We start from the raw sequence: 15482 nt of genomic DNA on the forward strand, positions 1-15482 counted from the left end.
TTTTATGGTGTGTAAGTTGTTGCTTTAGTTTAAACCCTAGTCCTTGGTGACGTAGTGTTGAAGATATAGCTGTTACCTCATGATTACCTTTGTATGCATAGCCCACCCTATGCTGTTCTGGGTGGCCTGTTCCTTGTTCCCCTTTCCCTATGGCTTTATCCCCTCCCGGGGTTTTTTATGCCGGCAGTTGAGGTGTGTTCTGGGTTCAGTGTTCTTTTCTCTATTCTTTGATATGGATTCCAAATTAAAAAAAAATGTTATGGAGGGTCACACTCGGGTCACACTCGGGTCAGGTCGGTTAGTCATGGTTCGGTTGAAGATCAGTTATTTGAGCTATCGAGTTAGCATCGGTTCGGTGTCTGTTGAAGTTTGTGTCGTGTAGTCAATCGGTCTCGGACAGTCGTCGGTTAATAATTGGTTCAGTTTTACCGGGTACAGATCGAGTTCGGGTATTATTTTTCAGTAGAATTTGGCTACAAATTACTAATTACTATAGATAGAGTCAATATCAGATTAAGTAATTAAAACATTTTTTAATTTATGATAAGATTCCCCTTAGTTAAGGCAAAATAGTTAAAATGCAAATTAGTTAGTGATTATTACTTTGTTACTTTTACTTATTTGACTGTAAATTAAAATTAAAGTTTTATCTTTTTTCATCTAATTTGATTAAAAATAGTTAAATAAACATTAACCATTGATTATTAACTCTAAATATATGAAACCATGAATGTATAAAATTTAATTTATTAAAATTTCTATTACTTTATTAGATTAACTAATAAGATGATTGAATATGAGTCGATCATACCTCTATGTTAAAATTTGGTTCAGGTTTACAGCATTTCGATTAAAAATTCATTCGGGTTAAGTCGATTTTAGCCGGATCAAGTCCGGTTTTGAGCATGAATCGGGTCGGTCACTATTAGGTTCGGGTAATCTCGATTAACGGTTATATCGGTTATAAAAATCGGTCGCAGTTCGGGGTTCAATTTTAGGATTTTCGGTCGTAAATCGGTTCGGATAATGTCGGTTCGATAAACCTAAAAAAGAAACATATTTTTGGATCGGTTAACTTTCAGTTTCGATTCGGATTTCCGAGTCGGGTCACATTTTTGAACAGCTCTACTCTGAATGCAAGCATCAAAACTACTATGACAGGATTCAATAATCTCCATAGAATTGCGAATAAAAAACGAATTATTTTCGATTTTTAACTATTTTAGGATCATTTTGAACGAACCGCAAATTCAAAAAGCGAATTAGCTACCGATTTATATTACATTAGTCAAAACCATTAAAAAAAAAGGAAAAAAATTAGTCATTACAGTACCTTATAAATAAATGTAACTGATTAAGATAATAAAATTATCTATTGAGTAATCACAAGTAGAATATGAACAAACAAGTCATACACAGCTCAAAATTGGCATTCATCAATCTTGCTCTTAACAAGCTGAAAAGCTGGATTAACCCAAGCTCCACAACTGCATTGCATTCCCGCCCAGTTGAAAGAACCTGGCCGAGCTTTGCATCCCATGCAATAGAGCTTCTCCCAAACATATCCGTCTTGAACTAATATCGGCAAAACATTAGTTAGCTTCTCTACAGAAACGGAATATATACATGGAAAAACCAACACTTTGTTTAGATTGAATGAATTGGAAGGAACGGAAAGAAACAAATTTAAAAGAATACAATTTCCTTTGTTTAGAAAACAAAATCAGAAAGGAGGGATTTGGATGTTAAATTTGTTGATCACTTCAAACTGGGAAAAATCTGGAAGGAAAAAGCTTTTTTTTCCTTCCTCTCCATTCCTTACCTTTTTTTTTCCTTTCCTCCCTAAATTCTTATCTAAACTTGGTGCAAAATGCTCTGTCTCACTCACCTTGCTGCATCCACTTCATAGGCTCAACAAATATGGCTGTGCATTCGGGCGCTGGATTGGATTCAGCACCCCACTTTATCCATCCCTTCCCTTGTTCATGTTGAACTATGTTCTCTTCTGAAGCAACAATTCGACGACATTTCTTGCAGCGGTATATCAGCTGTTTTTCAGCAGGCTTTACCTCAGGGCTACTTTCAGAGCAGCTAGTTTCTGTCATTTTTATTAGGTGAGTATTCTTAGAACCTGTCATGTAAGGGAGGAAGACATTAAAGCTCAAGATAAAACCAAAACAAATATTTTATTTTTCTAAACAAAAGAAAAGTAAGTAAAGCCAAGGATGGGAACAACTATTCCAATTCAGTTTCAAAACCACCAATCCATATTTTTTTGGGGTGTAAGTTTGCAACAATAAATAAGCATGTTTATATTCATTGGGAGAGTAGTAAGAGATCTGCAAGAACTTATCGAATCACTTTAAAGTATATGTACTTTGCTATAGTATACACCATTACCAAGGAGGAATGTATCGAAGAAGCTAGAACTATTGGAAACTAATCAAAATACCAAACCACAAATGGGTTTATAAGGACACCAATATCTGCTACTACATAGCTCAAGAAACCCAAGACAAACAAATACTATTGAACATTTTGATCTTTCATGTCAACGAAGTAGTTACGACTACAAATTTTTCAAACCAATCAAGGCGGCTGTAACACACTATCGTTTTATGTATTCGATTCCCGATTCCATTTGAGCTCTAAACTACATGGACAATTACCGAAAACAGTAATTATGATTCGAAAACAGTAAATTATGAGCTCTAAACTAAAAGTTTTTCAAACTAATCAAGACGGCTGCAGCACACTAACATTTTGATCTTTCCCCAGTTTACAGTTGGTGCACTTCATCACACAATTACGAAAACAGTAATTATGATTTGAAACAGTGCGTCTGTCTCCAAGTATTCAAGAAATTCAAAACAGCTCTCAGATTCATCATTCAATCTTAGACAATAAAATATGGATATGAAATCAATGGAAAAACACAAGCATTAAGTAATAAACTCACTCAATAATTTTCTTTTTAGTTGATCGTACTATTTCACACTAATCAGCAGTTTCAATGTAAAAGAAGAAAATAGCTGGATGAGATTGAGAGATGGCATGAAATACAGGCTACTACAAGTGTACGACATCCTGCTCAAAATCAGAATACTAGTGATGTGTGTTGGGATGAGTTATCCCACATCGATAAATTGAAAATGGTGTGCACACTTTATAAGCTATTAGAGACCTTCTTCCCATAGCCATATGGTTTTGGGATGGTATATATCTCCTTGGCTTATGAAGTGTGTGCACTTGTGTCCCCCGTTAATATGCTGGCATTCACAATAAGTCCAGCCTAATTTCACATGGTATCAGAGCCTTAGGGTTCAGATCCAGAAAACCCATAAACCTTTGAAGGACTCATCATCTACCTTCTTACCTACAATGGCAGACGAAAACCAAAACACAAACCAGCAGCTCATTTCAGTTGCTCAAATGGAACAAATGTTCCAATATTTTCAGCAATTAAACAAACAAACCAATTCCACAAACGAACCACAAACAACTGACTTACGGGTCGCAGAAAAACTAACATACCACAATTACACCAAATGGTGTAAACTTATTCAAATCGCTATCGAGGGCAGAGGACGTCTCAGTCACATCATCGACGTACCTCCCGAGCCCACAGCCTCAAATTACATACAATGGAAACAAAGGGACTCAGTAGTTTTATCTTGGATTATATCCAATATCGATTCAGACCTAGTAAATCAATTTCTTGATTACACTACGGCGTGGGAACTCTGGAAAGGGATCGAAACACTCTTAAACAGTGGAAGGAATGAATTGCAAATTTTTGACCTTAGTAGTAAAGCAGCAAACCTTAAACAAGAAAATGACACAATCGAAGTGTATTACGGCAAGCTTAACACACTCTGGAAAGAAATCGATCGACGGATGCCAAATCCGATGAAATGTTCTGCAGATATCACAACATTCAATTCATTCATCCAGAGACAACGGCTTTATCAGTTTTTGGCCGGCATAAATGACAGTCTAGATGCAGAAAGGAGACAAATACTAAATCAAGACCCTTTACCAACTATTGAAATGGCGTACGCTATGATTCGTCGAGAACTAGCACGACGTGGTATCATGAGTACCACCTCATCATTAGGAGGAAATCCTTCAGAGATTGGTAAGGGGCTTGCAATCAGAGGCCGGTCAGAAGCTTCACTCCGGCGTGATAATGGAGATCGGACATACCTCAAGTGCACCCATTGTGGCGGTTCAAAGCATACAAAAGAGGGGTTTTTCAAGCTGATTGGGTACCCGGAATGGTGGGAAGAACACAAGCTTCGAAGAGCCGCCACCAAGGCCACGGCTTCCCGTACCGGTGGCAAGGCTAATCTAGCCGCTGATCTCTCCATTCACCGGCAAACACCAACTGAGAACACCATCAATGTCCAAGATCCGACAGGTAATACAAGTGGTAAGAACAATTGCAGTGAACAGCCCAGAAATCATGAAAACAAGGAAGAGTCCAGAAGGGACTCAAGTAGTGAAGAAGAAACCAGAAGCAAAGAGAAGGACGGAGGAAGAGAGAGAAAATGGGAAGAGAAACTTGCCCTAAATACTCCTTTTTATAGGGAGTGTAAACCTAAACCCTTACTCTTACCCAAGCCCACTCATTTAAACGGCCCACATAATAAACCCAATTCCAAAGGTTTATTTTGTGAAAAAGGGAATAATTTTACATGGATTTTTGATTGTGGGGCAACTGATACAATGACCTATGACCCAAGTGATCTCATCTCTCAAAAACAGACCCCTCGTCATAAAATTCAAATTGCAAGTGGTGATTTTGTTAATATTACTAAAGCTGGATCGGTTGCCGTTTCCCCTTCTCTACAACTTCATAATTGTCTTTTAATTCCGAAATTAACACAAAACTTCTGTCTATTAGTCAGTTAACCAAGGAATTACATTGTACTGTTCTCATGACCTCTACTGGTTGTACTGTGCAGGATGCTCAAACAGGAGCGATCATTGGGCGTGGTACTGAGAGAGGAGGATTATACTATGTGGATGAGGCTGGTCATAAAGGTCATACATCGTTTGCTCGTCGATCTCCTGATCACCAACTACGAATGTGGCATAGACGTCTTGGACATCCTTCAGTGGGTTATTTGAAACGTCTTTTTCCATCTCTTCATAGTTGTAATAATTCTTTGGACTGTGAATCCTGTGTGTTAGCTAAAAGTCATAAACATTCCTATTTTCCTAGCTTATCCCGGACTCATGAACCTTTTATGTTGTTACATTCTGATGTGTGGGGCCCCGCTCCTGGTTTTAACTCTCAGGGTTTCTCATACTTTGTTATCTTTATTGATGATTGCACTCGCACGAGTTGGCTTTATTTTTTAAAACACAAATCTGAAGTCTTTGATGTGTTTGTTACCTTCTATAACATGATTGTTACTCAGTTTCATACTCACCCTCAAATCCTTAGATCAGATAATGGGGGGAATATGTTAATCTAAACATGAAACAGTTTGCTAATGATCATGGCCTTATACACCAAACTACATGTCCTGATATCCCCCAACAAAATGGTGTGGCTGAGCGGAAAAATAGAACCCTTCTTGAGATTACTTGGGCTCTCATGCTTGAATCTCGGGTTGCTGCATCTTATTGGCCAGAAGCCCTTGCCACCGCCAACTACCTCACCAATCGTCTTCCCACCAAAGCTCTAAACTTCCAGACTCCCCTTAATGCTCTTAAAACACATCATGAAGTCCCATCTTCTCATTCTCTTCTTCCTCGGGTTTTTGGGTGTGTTGTGTATGTTCATTTACCCGTACGGAGTCGTAGCAAACTTGAACCCCGGGCTGTCAAATGTGTTTTCTTGGGATATGGCACTACACAAAAGGGATATCGATGTTTTGATCCCATTTCTCACCGGATGTATGTGACTTTAGATTGTGAGTTCTTTGAGGATTCGTATTATTTTGCCCCGCTTCGATCTCAGGGGGAGAACCGTAGTGAGGATCTATGCTGGCTCATAAGTCCTAGTAGGATAGATCCAAAAGAGCAAGTAGGTTACACCACCGACACTGCCTCTGAAACTCTTGAAGATCTTACTCTCCAGTCCACTCCTGCTCTTGAGCATCCTGATTCTTCTGAATCACCTGAGGTAATGGGTAATACTTCTGATAATATGATAGTTGATAATGAAGATACAGAATCCGGTGTTGAAATTAACAATGATCAGACTGTTGAGATGTCTAACAGGTATGAATTACCTCCGAGAATAACAAGGGGTGTTCCTCCAAAGAGGTATGATCCAGAATATGAAGCAAAACGATCTCGATATCCCACAGACAAAAACAATGTTGAATCTTTAGCTCAGATAGCATTAGCCTTTAACGCATCTCTGTACTCCAATAAGATACCCAGAAATGTGGAAGAGACTCTTCAAGATCCTGAGTGGAAAAAGGCAATGGAGGAGGAATTATCTGCACTTCTCAAGAATGAGACTTGGGAAAAATGTGAGCTACCCAAAGGGAAAAAGGCAGTAGGGTGCAAATGGGTGTTTACTATCAAATATCATGCAGATGGAACTATTGAGCGTTACAAAGCACGGCTTGTGGCAAAGGGATATACTCAAACATACGGTGTTGACTACTCTGAGACTTTCTCACTAGTAGCCAAAATTGATACCATCCGGGTCCTTTTCTCGATAGCAGCAAATAAAAATTGGCCCTTACACCAATTTGATGTAAAAAATGCTTTCTTACATGGTGAACTAGAAGAAGAAGTGTACATGAAACCTCCTCCAGGATTCTCAGAAACATACAACATAAAAGAGGGGTGTAGACTCAAGAAAGCACTATATGGTCTCAAACAATCTCCTCGTGCATGGTTTGGGAAGTTTACATCTGCTATGAAGAAGTTTGGGTGTACACAAAGTAATTCAGATCACACATTGTTTCTTAATAAAAGAAAAGATCGGATTACATGTCTAATCATCTATGTGGATGATATGGTGATCACAGGTGATGATACAGATGAGATACAGATATTGAAAGAAAGACTGTCAGGAGAATTTGATATGAAAGACTTGGGAAACCTAAAATACTTTCTTGGCATTGAAGTTTTACGATCAAAAAGGGGAATCTTCATTAGCCAAAGAAAATACATTCTAGATCTCTTGGCAGAAACCGGCATGCTTGATTGTAAACCTGCAGATACACCCATTACAACAAACCATGGGTTACAAATAATTGAAGGAGAAAAATCTACAGATCATGACCGTTACAGGAGATTGGTAGGAAAACTCATTTATCTCTCACATACTAGACCAGATATCGCATATGCAGTAGGCGTAGTTAGCATATTCATGCACAAACCACAAGTTCATCATATGACTGTTGTTATGCGAATACTGAGATATCTGAAGAAAACCAACAGTAGGGGACTTCTGTTTCGAAAGAATGATAATTTGGATCTCCTAGCTTATACCGATGCAGATTGGGCTGGTGATAGAGAGGACAGAAAATCAACTTCAGGATACTTTACCCTAGTCGGAGGAAATCTTGTCACTTGGAAGAGCAAGAAACAAAAGGTAGTAGCACTGTCTAGTGCAGAAGCAGAGTTTCGGGGAATCGCAAAAGGTATCGCTGAAATTCTATGGATCAGGAGACTTCTTGGGGAATTAACCTTTCCACAGAAAAGACCATGTAAAATATTCTGTGATAATCAAGCAGCCATCAGCATCTCCAGTAATCCCGTACAACATGATCGAACAAAGCACGTGGAGATTGATCGACACTTCATCAAAGAAAAACTTGAGAAAGGTGTTATCGATCCACAGTTCGTTCGGTCTAAAGCACGACTTGCAGATATTCTCACCAAAGTTGTTTCTACAGAAACTTTCAACAGCACCATATGCAAGTTAGGTCTCGCTGAATCCTACGACCTAACTTGAGGGGGAGTGTAGGAAATCAGGAGGAAATCAAATAAAATCAGAAATATTCTTTAGAGATCACCATATTGTATTTTAGGCAGTATATTATTCAGCCCTTATTTCATTCCTAAATTAGATTAAGAATGTAATTATATAATGCATGTAAATACTCAGAATAAGTGAATGAATTAAGCCTTTTGACAACCAAAAAACGCTTCTATACAAAATCACATGTAGGAAATCAGTAGGAAATCAAATAAAATCAGAAATATTCTTTAGAGATCAGCATATTGTATTTTAGGCACTATATTATTCAGCCCTTATTTCATTCCTAAATTAGATTAAGAATGTAATTATATAATGCATGTAAATACTCAGAATAAGTGAATGAATTAAGCCTTTTGACAACCAAAAAACGCTTCTATACAAAATCATATGGTATCCGAGCCAATGGTTCGATCAACAAATTAAAAATGGTAGGTTCGAAAAGAATGGCGTTCCTACCCTAATTGATTACTCCCACATGCGAACTTGACGGGGGTTCGCATGTGAGGGGGGTGTTGGGATGAGTTATCCCACATCGATAAATTGAAAATGGTGTGCACACTTTATAAGCTATTAGTGACCTTCTTCCCATAGCCATATGGTTTTGGGATGGTATATATCTCCTTGGCTTATGAAGTGTCTGCACTTGTGTCCCCCGTTAATATGTTGGCATTCACAATAAGTCCAACCTAATTTAACAATGTGAACATAATGTGATCTTGATCTTAAGTCACAATTTACCTCATTGGTCCTAAGAAATGAAAAGGGAATTAACTTGCAAGAGACACAGAAAATCAAGGAGGAAATTGTTGATGGAATCTGTACGAAAAATAATTTTCAATAGAAAGAGGTGAAATACAAAGGTGAAAACAGGAGATACAAATTTATATACATAAAGACAGGACAATTCCTTCCATACTCTAGAGATTAAAAGCCCCCGGAACTCTGGAGTCTGGTTTTTACAGAGGAAACTAAGACTGGGTACTTGTTCCTCGCAAAACAGCTAGGTAGGAAACAGTAGTGTGATAATATGAGCTTGGAAAGTCTAAACCTAATAGTTTAGGTTTAGTCCCTATCCCAAATGTAGCTAACATATTGTTAGTGAATTACGTTAAATCTTTTTGTGATTAAAAGCCCCGTCAACGTTTTGTTGTTTTTGTCTTATTTTCATAGTTAATTTCATGGACTCTCCATGGTTAAAAACCTTAAAATTTCTAGGAGGCAATCATATATGCTCTTTATTTCCATTGGCACCTAGTCTTCAATTCGCTTAATCGATTTGTTGTTTTCCAATTCAAATTTTCACATAAAAGCTACCAGCACAAATGTTTCAGGAGTGTTGTTCAAAGAAAAGCTAATAGAGAACGCAAGGAGTAAATTTCTAAGTTCTAAATACCATCTCAAGCACAAGCCTTAAGCAACCACCACAACAACTATCTATTTGTTAACCAATAATGCGCTATTTATGACTCCAATCACCTATAAGTTGCACTTCACAAAGGCTATTATTCACAGGATGTTAAGAGTGTATAAGCTTTTCTAAGGTATCAACTATCTGCTTAAATTTTTAGTTGAGTTGGTTCTTTGATTTGATACGGTATTAAAAGTCGATGTGACAAGAGATCAACGATTGGAATCTCAATTAACCCTCATCCCCTCATTTAAAGTGGAATATAAAGCCCAAGTATGAGGAGGGTCGTCTACACTTCTAGACCAAAGGGCTTTCGTATGAGGGGCATGCTTAAAAGCTTTTGATAAAGTTGGTTCCTGGACTGGAAAATAAGTCACACAATCAACTTCCTAGAGAGAACTTCACGATCACTTATAGACTACTTTCGACTTTTTCAGACATTCTTCAAATTAGATACCTAATTTCCTGTATCTTTTCAACAGTCCACCATGAATGTAATAAAACTTAAATCCCCCTATCACTCATCGCCTCAAATATATCATACATGTAAAACAGATCCCAATTAAACTTTAAAATCACAAATTTTGCTAATTTGAAATCAGCCATACTTTATCTACAGAGATTTCAAAGTTAAGAAATTCATTTACACTACAGTCGAACTATAATCGCTTATGTAATTCGTATTAAAAGCAAAATTTTATTTTCAAACGCGTAAAATAAAAAGATACTGATAAAATTTACTCATATGAATTAGAAACAAGATTGAAGAAATACTCTACCTTGGCTCTGTAACAGCCGACAGGTTGCGGTGATAGAATTGTCTTATAAATTGTTCTTATAAATAATCTAGTATTAGAGTAGCATAGTCTATAGATAAATGTTAAAGCAAGTGTCAATAATCTTAATAACGACGTTAACTTTAAACATTTAATCGAACATGCTTTGTCTTGTACTTTAGAGAGGGTCGATAAAGATGTGTTGATTATGGGTGGTTTAAGGTTTGGAACGGATGATGAGAGTTGCTTGATCAAAGCAACAAATAAAGAAGCAGAACAGTGAGTGGCTCGACCAACCGCTCGATCGAGTGAAGTACTGCTCGACCGGTCGAGCGGTGTTGGCTCGGTCGAGCAAGATGTCGAGCAAGGTGTGCAGAACAGGTCAGTAGCTTTACTGGAAGCTCGCTCGACCGAGCGAGGTAGTGGCTCGGGTCGAGCGGAAGTTCAGCACACTACTTTTGATTCTGTTTTGGTCAGAATGTGAAGTGACTATGCAATTATTTCGTGCATTACTCTATTGTTTATTGTAATGTTTATTGTCATAGTTAATTAGGATGTTACATGTGAGTTTATGGTGATTTATGAGGGAATACTAAGAGTGATGAATATCTTGGCTATAAATAGGATTCATCACTCATAGTAACATACACCACAAACACACATATTGTTGAGAGAGCTATTGCATTGTTAGAAACTTGAGAGTGTTCTTACTTTGCTTTAGTATTTGTGATCTTGAGAGATTGTTCTCAAGATAAGGGTGGTTTATTATACTTGTAATTGCTGAATTCATTATAATAAACTATATTTGAGGGGGAGGTATTCAAGATACCTCATAAACACTTGTGTTCATTTTGCATTATATTTTTCATTTGTTTTTTCTTTGTTAAACCTCTTTGAGGCTTGCACTTTCAATAATGATCCATTTTGTAATCGTCCTGTGGATATTAAAAGATAGAATTGTAATGAAAAGTGAAGAAAATAATTATCAATAAGAAAATCTTTTTGAGTAAAAAGAAATTAATTAGTTAATTATTTAATTAACTTAGTGATAGACTCCATTTTCAAGCTATTAAGCTATTAAGTTATTGATTAAACGTTGGTTCAATGTAAATATTTTATTTAATTATTGACATTATTTGTTTTTATTTTAGATTCGCCACTGGTTACTATTAATTATAATTATTTATATCATCAAGTTAGTGTTAGAGATCAACATGTTTTAAGACCTTCTAAAAAGTAGCTAGAGCCTTAGAGTCTCGAAACCAAAAAAATCTAACTCCTAATTACCTACAAGAACACTAATTTAGAAAATATTTTTCAATTAATAAAATCCTAACTAATCATTCCATTCAACAAATTTTACAACAAATAAAATGATTAAACATGAAATAAATGCAAATAATAACAAATATTTAAGAAGGTTGTTCCATTTTTAGTAAATTTCATTAGTTATTAATGTGTTTAGAAATGAGAGCTTGAAAACTGAATAACAAACATGAATGAATTACATCTTGGAGATATTTGATTATGTGAGAAACTAAGTAATAAAAAGTAGAAAATTACAAAAACAAGTTAAACTTAGAAGGGCAATAACTAAACATCTCTAAAGCAATTTTTCCTAAATTTTTTTTTATCAATTTTCTCACTACTTTTAATTTGCATGTAATTATACTTGGATGCAACTAAAAAAACAGAAAATGCAACACTTTATATCCTTATAAGTTATAAAAATGAACCTCCTTTTTAGTTAGAATACTCGCATAATTTTTTTCAAGAAAAAGTAAGTTAGTGTATAAAATTTAACGTTGAAAAACTGTATGAGACTCAAATAGATATTAAAAAGTAGAATGATCAAACTCATCAGTAACAAACTATTTTATTTTTTGATTAGTTAAATAATTTATTCACTGGGTCAACTAAGTTTTTTCTATCAAGTCAAGTCACTCATATAAATGCAAAAGAAGAATAAAATTCACTACCCGTATTTTTATTGTTAACAGCTTCATCTGAGTATGAATCAAAATGTAAGTTCAGAAATGTTACTCTCTAAACTAAGCTTAGCTTCCTAGTTTGAAGGGATATTCTCATTATGATTCATAATCAATGAAGCTGATAACAATCAAGCTACTACACATAAATAAGAGACATATAGATCTTATCTTTGTAGCTTGAAATGTAGGGAGGAAAGTACCATCGCCTTTGAGCTCATTGACATTGTAGGGTGCATGGAAAGGCATAGCATTGAGATCACTAGTAATGTGAGAAAGTTTTAAAAGAATAAGCAAATTAATATAAAAAATTTTAAAAATAAGCAACTTTTAAATTTCATTTTCAAAATAAGTACTTTTTTCAAGAGTATAAGTTCGGAGTTGTTTGTTGTACTAACAGCGAAAAAACAAGTTTTGTTAAAAAAGTCAAGGTCTTTATTTGCTGTCAGTAACAACGAACAAAGATTTTGACCATTTTTGACCAACCTTCTTTGTTCACTCTTATTAACAGCGAATAATTACGAGATAATTAGGCAGACTTGCTTGTTTCAATTTTAATTGTTATTATCTTGGGCCATATGAATTTTACAAGGTTGATTTTTAGGCTTTTAATTATTGAAAAAACTACGGTTATTTTAATTAAAAACCTAAAATTAACTTTCTTATTTTATTTCCTAAAAGTTTGGAAAAATTGATAATTATGGGATTAAGGGTGATTTAGTCAATTATATAAAGTGACCTAGTGTTATCTTAATTAAAAACCTAAAATAAACTTTCGTATTTTATTTCCTAAAAATTTGGGAAAGTTGATAATCATGGAATTAAGGATCATTTTATTCAATTATAGAAAGTTGATAACCGTAGCTTTTTAATAATTAAAACCCTAAAAATCAGCCTTGTAAAATTGAAATGGCGCAAGAAAATAGCAATTAAATATTAGTCTCGTAATTATTCGTTGTTAATAACAGAGAATAAAGAAGCTTGGTCAAAAATGGTCAAAATCTTTGTTCGCGGTTACTAACAACGAACAAATACCTTGACTTTTATTTTACCATGCTTCTTTGTTCGCTGTTAGCAACAGCGAACAACCCCAAACCTGTGCTCTAGGCAAAAAATGCTTATTTTGGGAATTAAGTTTAAAAGTTGTTGTAACACCCTCAAAATAGGTCGAACTTTTGAAAACACTTTTAATGAAAAACATGAGCCAAAACTTACTCATGGGAGTGTTACCGCCATATATATTTCTAAGAAAATAAATGTAAGGCTTAACGATTAAGAAATAACTTAACAACTGTAAATCCAACAAAGGGTCTTACAACATAAGAAAAGATTGATACGTAATCTATGTCCATATAAAATTTAAACAACTTAAGGTAAAATTTAAACTGAGATATGACTCTAATAAAAGCTACGTTTTTAGGTGATCCTCACTCTACGATCCCCACGTGATCAATAACCTGCAACTTAAGAATGCAAGAAAAATAAGGGAAAAACTTCCAAAATCAGGAAATTGAGAAATTCCAACTCCATCCCGTAAAACAATTAAGTCTGAAAATAGTTTAAGAAAATAAAACATAATTTGAGTTGAAATTAATTTTGGAAAGTTTCAGAATATATATAATTTATTGAAAATGGCAGTTTTAGAATATACTAGAAAAGAACAAGTTTCAATAATAATTAAAAAGGATTATAAAAAATAAAAAGGAAAATATGTGTTAAAAATTTAGAACGATGCTTAAATTAGAAATTGGGTTACACTTACACCCATACTCACGAAAAGAAGGCCGAGGGAAAGAAGAGAGAGAAGGGAAAAAGGGAGAAGGAAGAAGGAGAAGGCTGACTACCAGTTGGAGGTGGCTTTGGTGGTCGCCGTTGCACACCGACGGTATTCCGGCGGCTATTGTGTTGCCGGAAAACTAAGGTCAGAAAATTTTATTTTTTCTTTTTCATTCTTCAAATAAAAAGATGGGTGTTTTTCAATTAGTGGCATAAATTTTTAGCTTTGAATATAAGAACTCCTAACAAATTGTTAAAATTCATACCTTTAATATCAAAATCTTGCATTTTTTTGATTGAATTTTAAGCAATTGGAAGATAGAGGAATTAGTTTGTAGGAAAAAAAAAAGAAAGTGTGAGTAAAAATATGTGAATGAATTAAGGTAATTGGCTTTATTTAAAGTTGGTAAATTAGGTTAGTTATAAGGTTTAGAGGGAGAAGTGGAAAGTTATTTGTTAATAAGGATGAGAGTTGGAGTAGAATAACCATGTATTAGTTTTTGCAAAAACCACCTTTTCTTTTTTTTATATTAAATTTCTGAAATTTCTTTTATATTTATTATTACTATTTTTTTTTAAAAAAAATGAATGTCACAGTTGCATATTTTTGAATTTTTTATATTAATTTGCTTATTCTTTTCAAATTATTCGCAATGTGATGGGACACACCGTTATCTAATAACCAATCAGGAGAGAGGTCAGGGAGCATGGTGGCAGTGTTGGCTTAAGGTCGATGAGTGTTTGAAGACTGACCTCGTGGAGCAGTGGGGAAAGATATTGTAACACCCCAGAATTTCTAACCCTCTCTACGGAACCAAAACCGCAAGAGAACTGAGGAAATTCGGGTGTTACATTACAAATATAAAATAAAATAAAAATAATAAAAAGAAAAAGACAAAGTTGGGTATTACACCCCTGAATTTGACGCAATAAAAGAAATCAACTATTAATAAAACATAATAGAGAAGATGCATCATTGTCCTTGTAACAAAATATCACGACGGAATGATCATCGCCTAATCTTCGGTCGACATGCTAAGCATGGATCGTGGTTCCAATATAAACACTTGTGTTTGAAGAAAGAACGAGGATGATAAACCATTTAAAACATACAAGCCACAAGAACAACGCAACGGAAATAGCTTATACAAAGGAGGATATGTACCTCAAACTCAAGACATAAACAACTTAATTAAAAAGAAACTACACATAGACAATAAGATTATTTTACACTTCAAGATTTTTACTCATTCCCCCGTATGCAGTGCAAGGACGCTCTATCACCTGAAATGTCTATCTATGATATCCCCATTGCTCGACGTAAGGTGATAAACCAACGTTTCATAGTAGGGCCATCAAAGACAAGCCATCAACAATGAAAACAAACAATACACGTCAGTAATCAACAAACTTATAATATTTAGAATCATAGAAAAAAAGGTTTTAATCATGACAAGGCACGACAATAAAGGTTCTACTCCTCTACCTAACCATTTCACATTTACTCCACGAATTCTATTTCAAAACTTCAAATCCCTCGAGGAATGTTCAAGAGTAGTGGATCCTTTCTATACTTC

General features: G+C 35.2%; 1 protein-coding gene across 1 annotated transcript; it reads right to left on the bottom strand.

Annotated features, from left to right (window-relative positions):
• Positions 1-1211: 1211 nt before the first annotated feature.
• Positions 1212-10201, bottom strand: LOC130802678 (probable inactive dual specificity protein phosphatase-like At4g18593). The gene is made up of 3 exons (XM_057666692.1): positions 10145-10201; positions 1889-2131; positions 1212-1575 (listed from the first exon to the last, which is right to left on the bottom strand). The coding sequence occupies exons 2-3, from the start codon at positions 2103-2105 to the stop codon at positions 1421-1423; spliced, it is 372 nt and encodes a 123-aa protein (XP_057522675.1). The 5' UTR covers positions 2106-2131; positions 10145-10201; the 3' UTR covers positions 1212-1420.
• Positions 10202-15482: the final 5281 nt, after the last annotated feature.

This window comes from Amaranthus tricolor, chromosome 16, assembly GCF_026212465.1.
Source record: "Amaranthus tricolor cultivar Red isolate AtriRed21 chromosome 16, ASM2621246v1, whole genome shotgun sequence".
Lineage (NCBI taxonomy): Eukaryota > Viridiplantae > Streptophyta > Magnoliopsida > Caryophyllales > Amaranthaceae > Amaranthus > Amaranthus tricolor.

Bases quoted from the DNA above. Each gene is read 5' to 3' on its own strand.
- LOC130802678 (XM_057666692.1), bottom strand. From the start codon at position 2,105: ATGACAGAAACTAGCTGCTCTGAAAGTAGCCCTGAGGTAAAGCCTGCT. The intron at 1,576-1,888 runs GTGAGTGAGACA...TGCCGATATTAG, and splicing joins TATGAAGTGGATGCAGCAAG to TTCAAGACGGATATGTTTGG.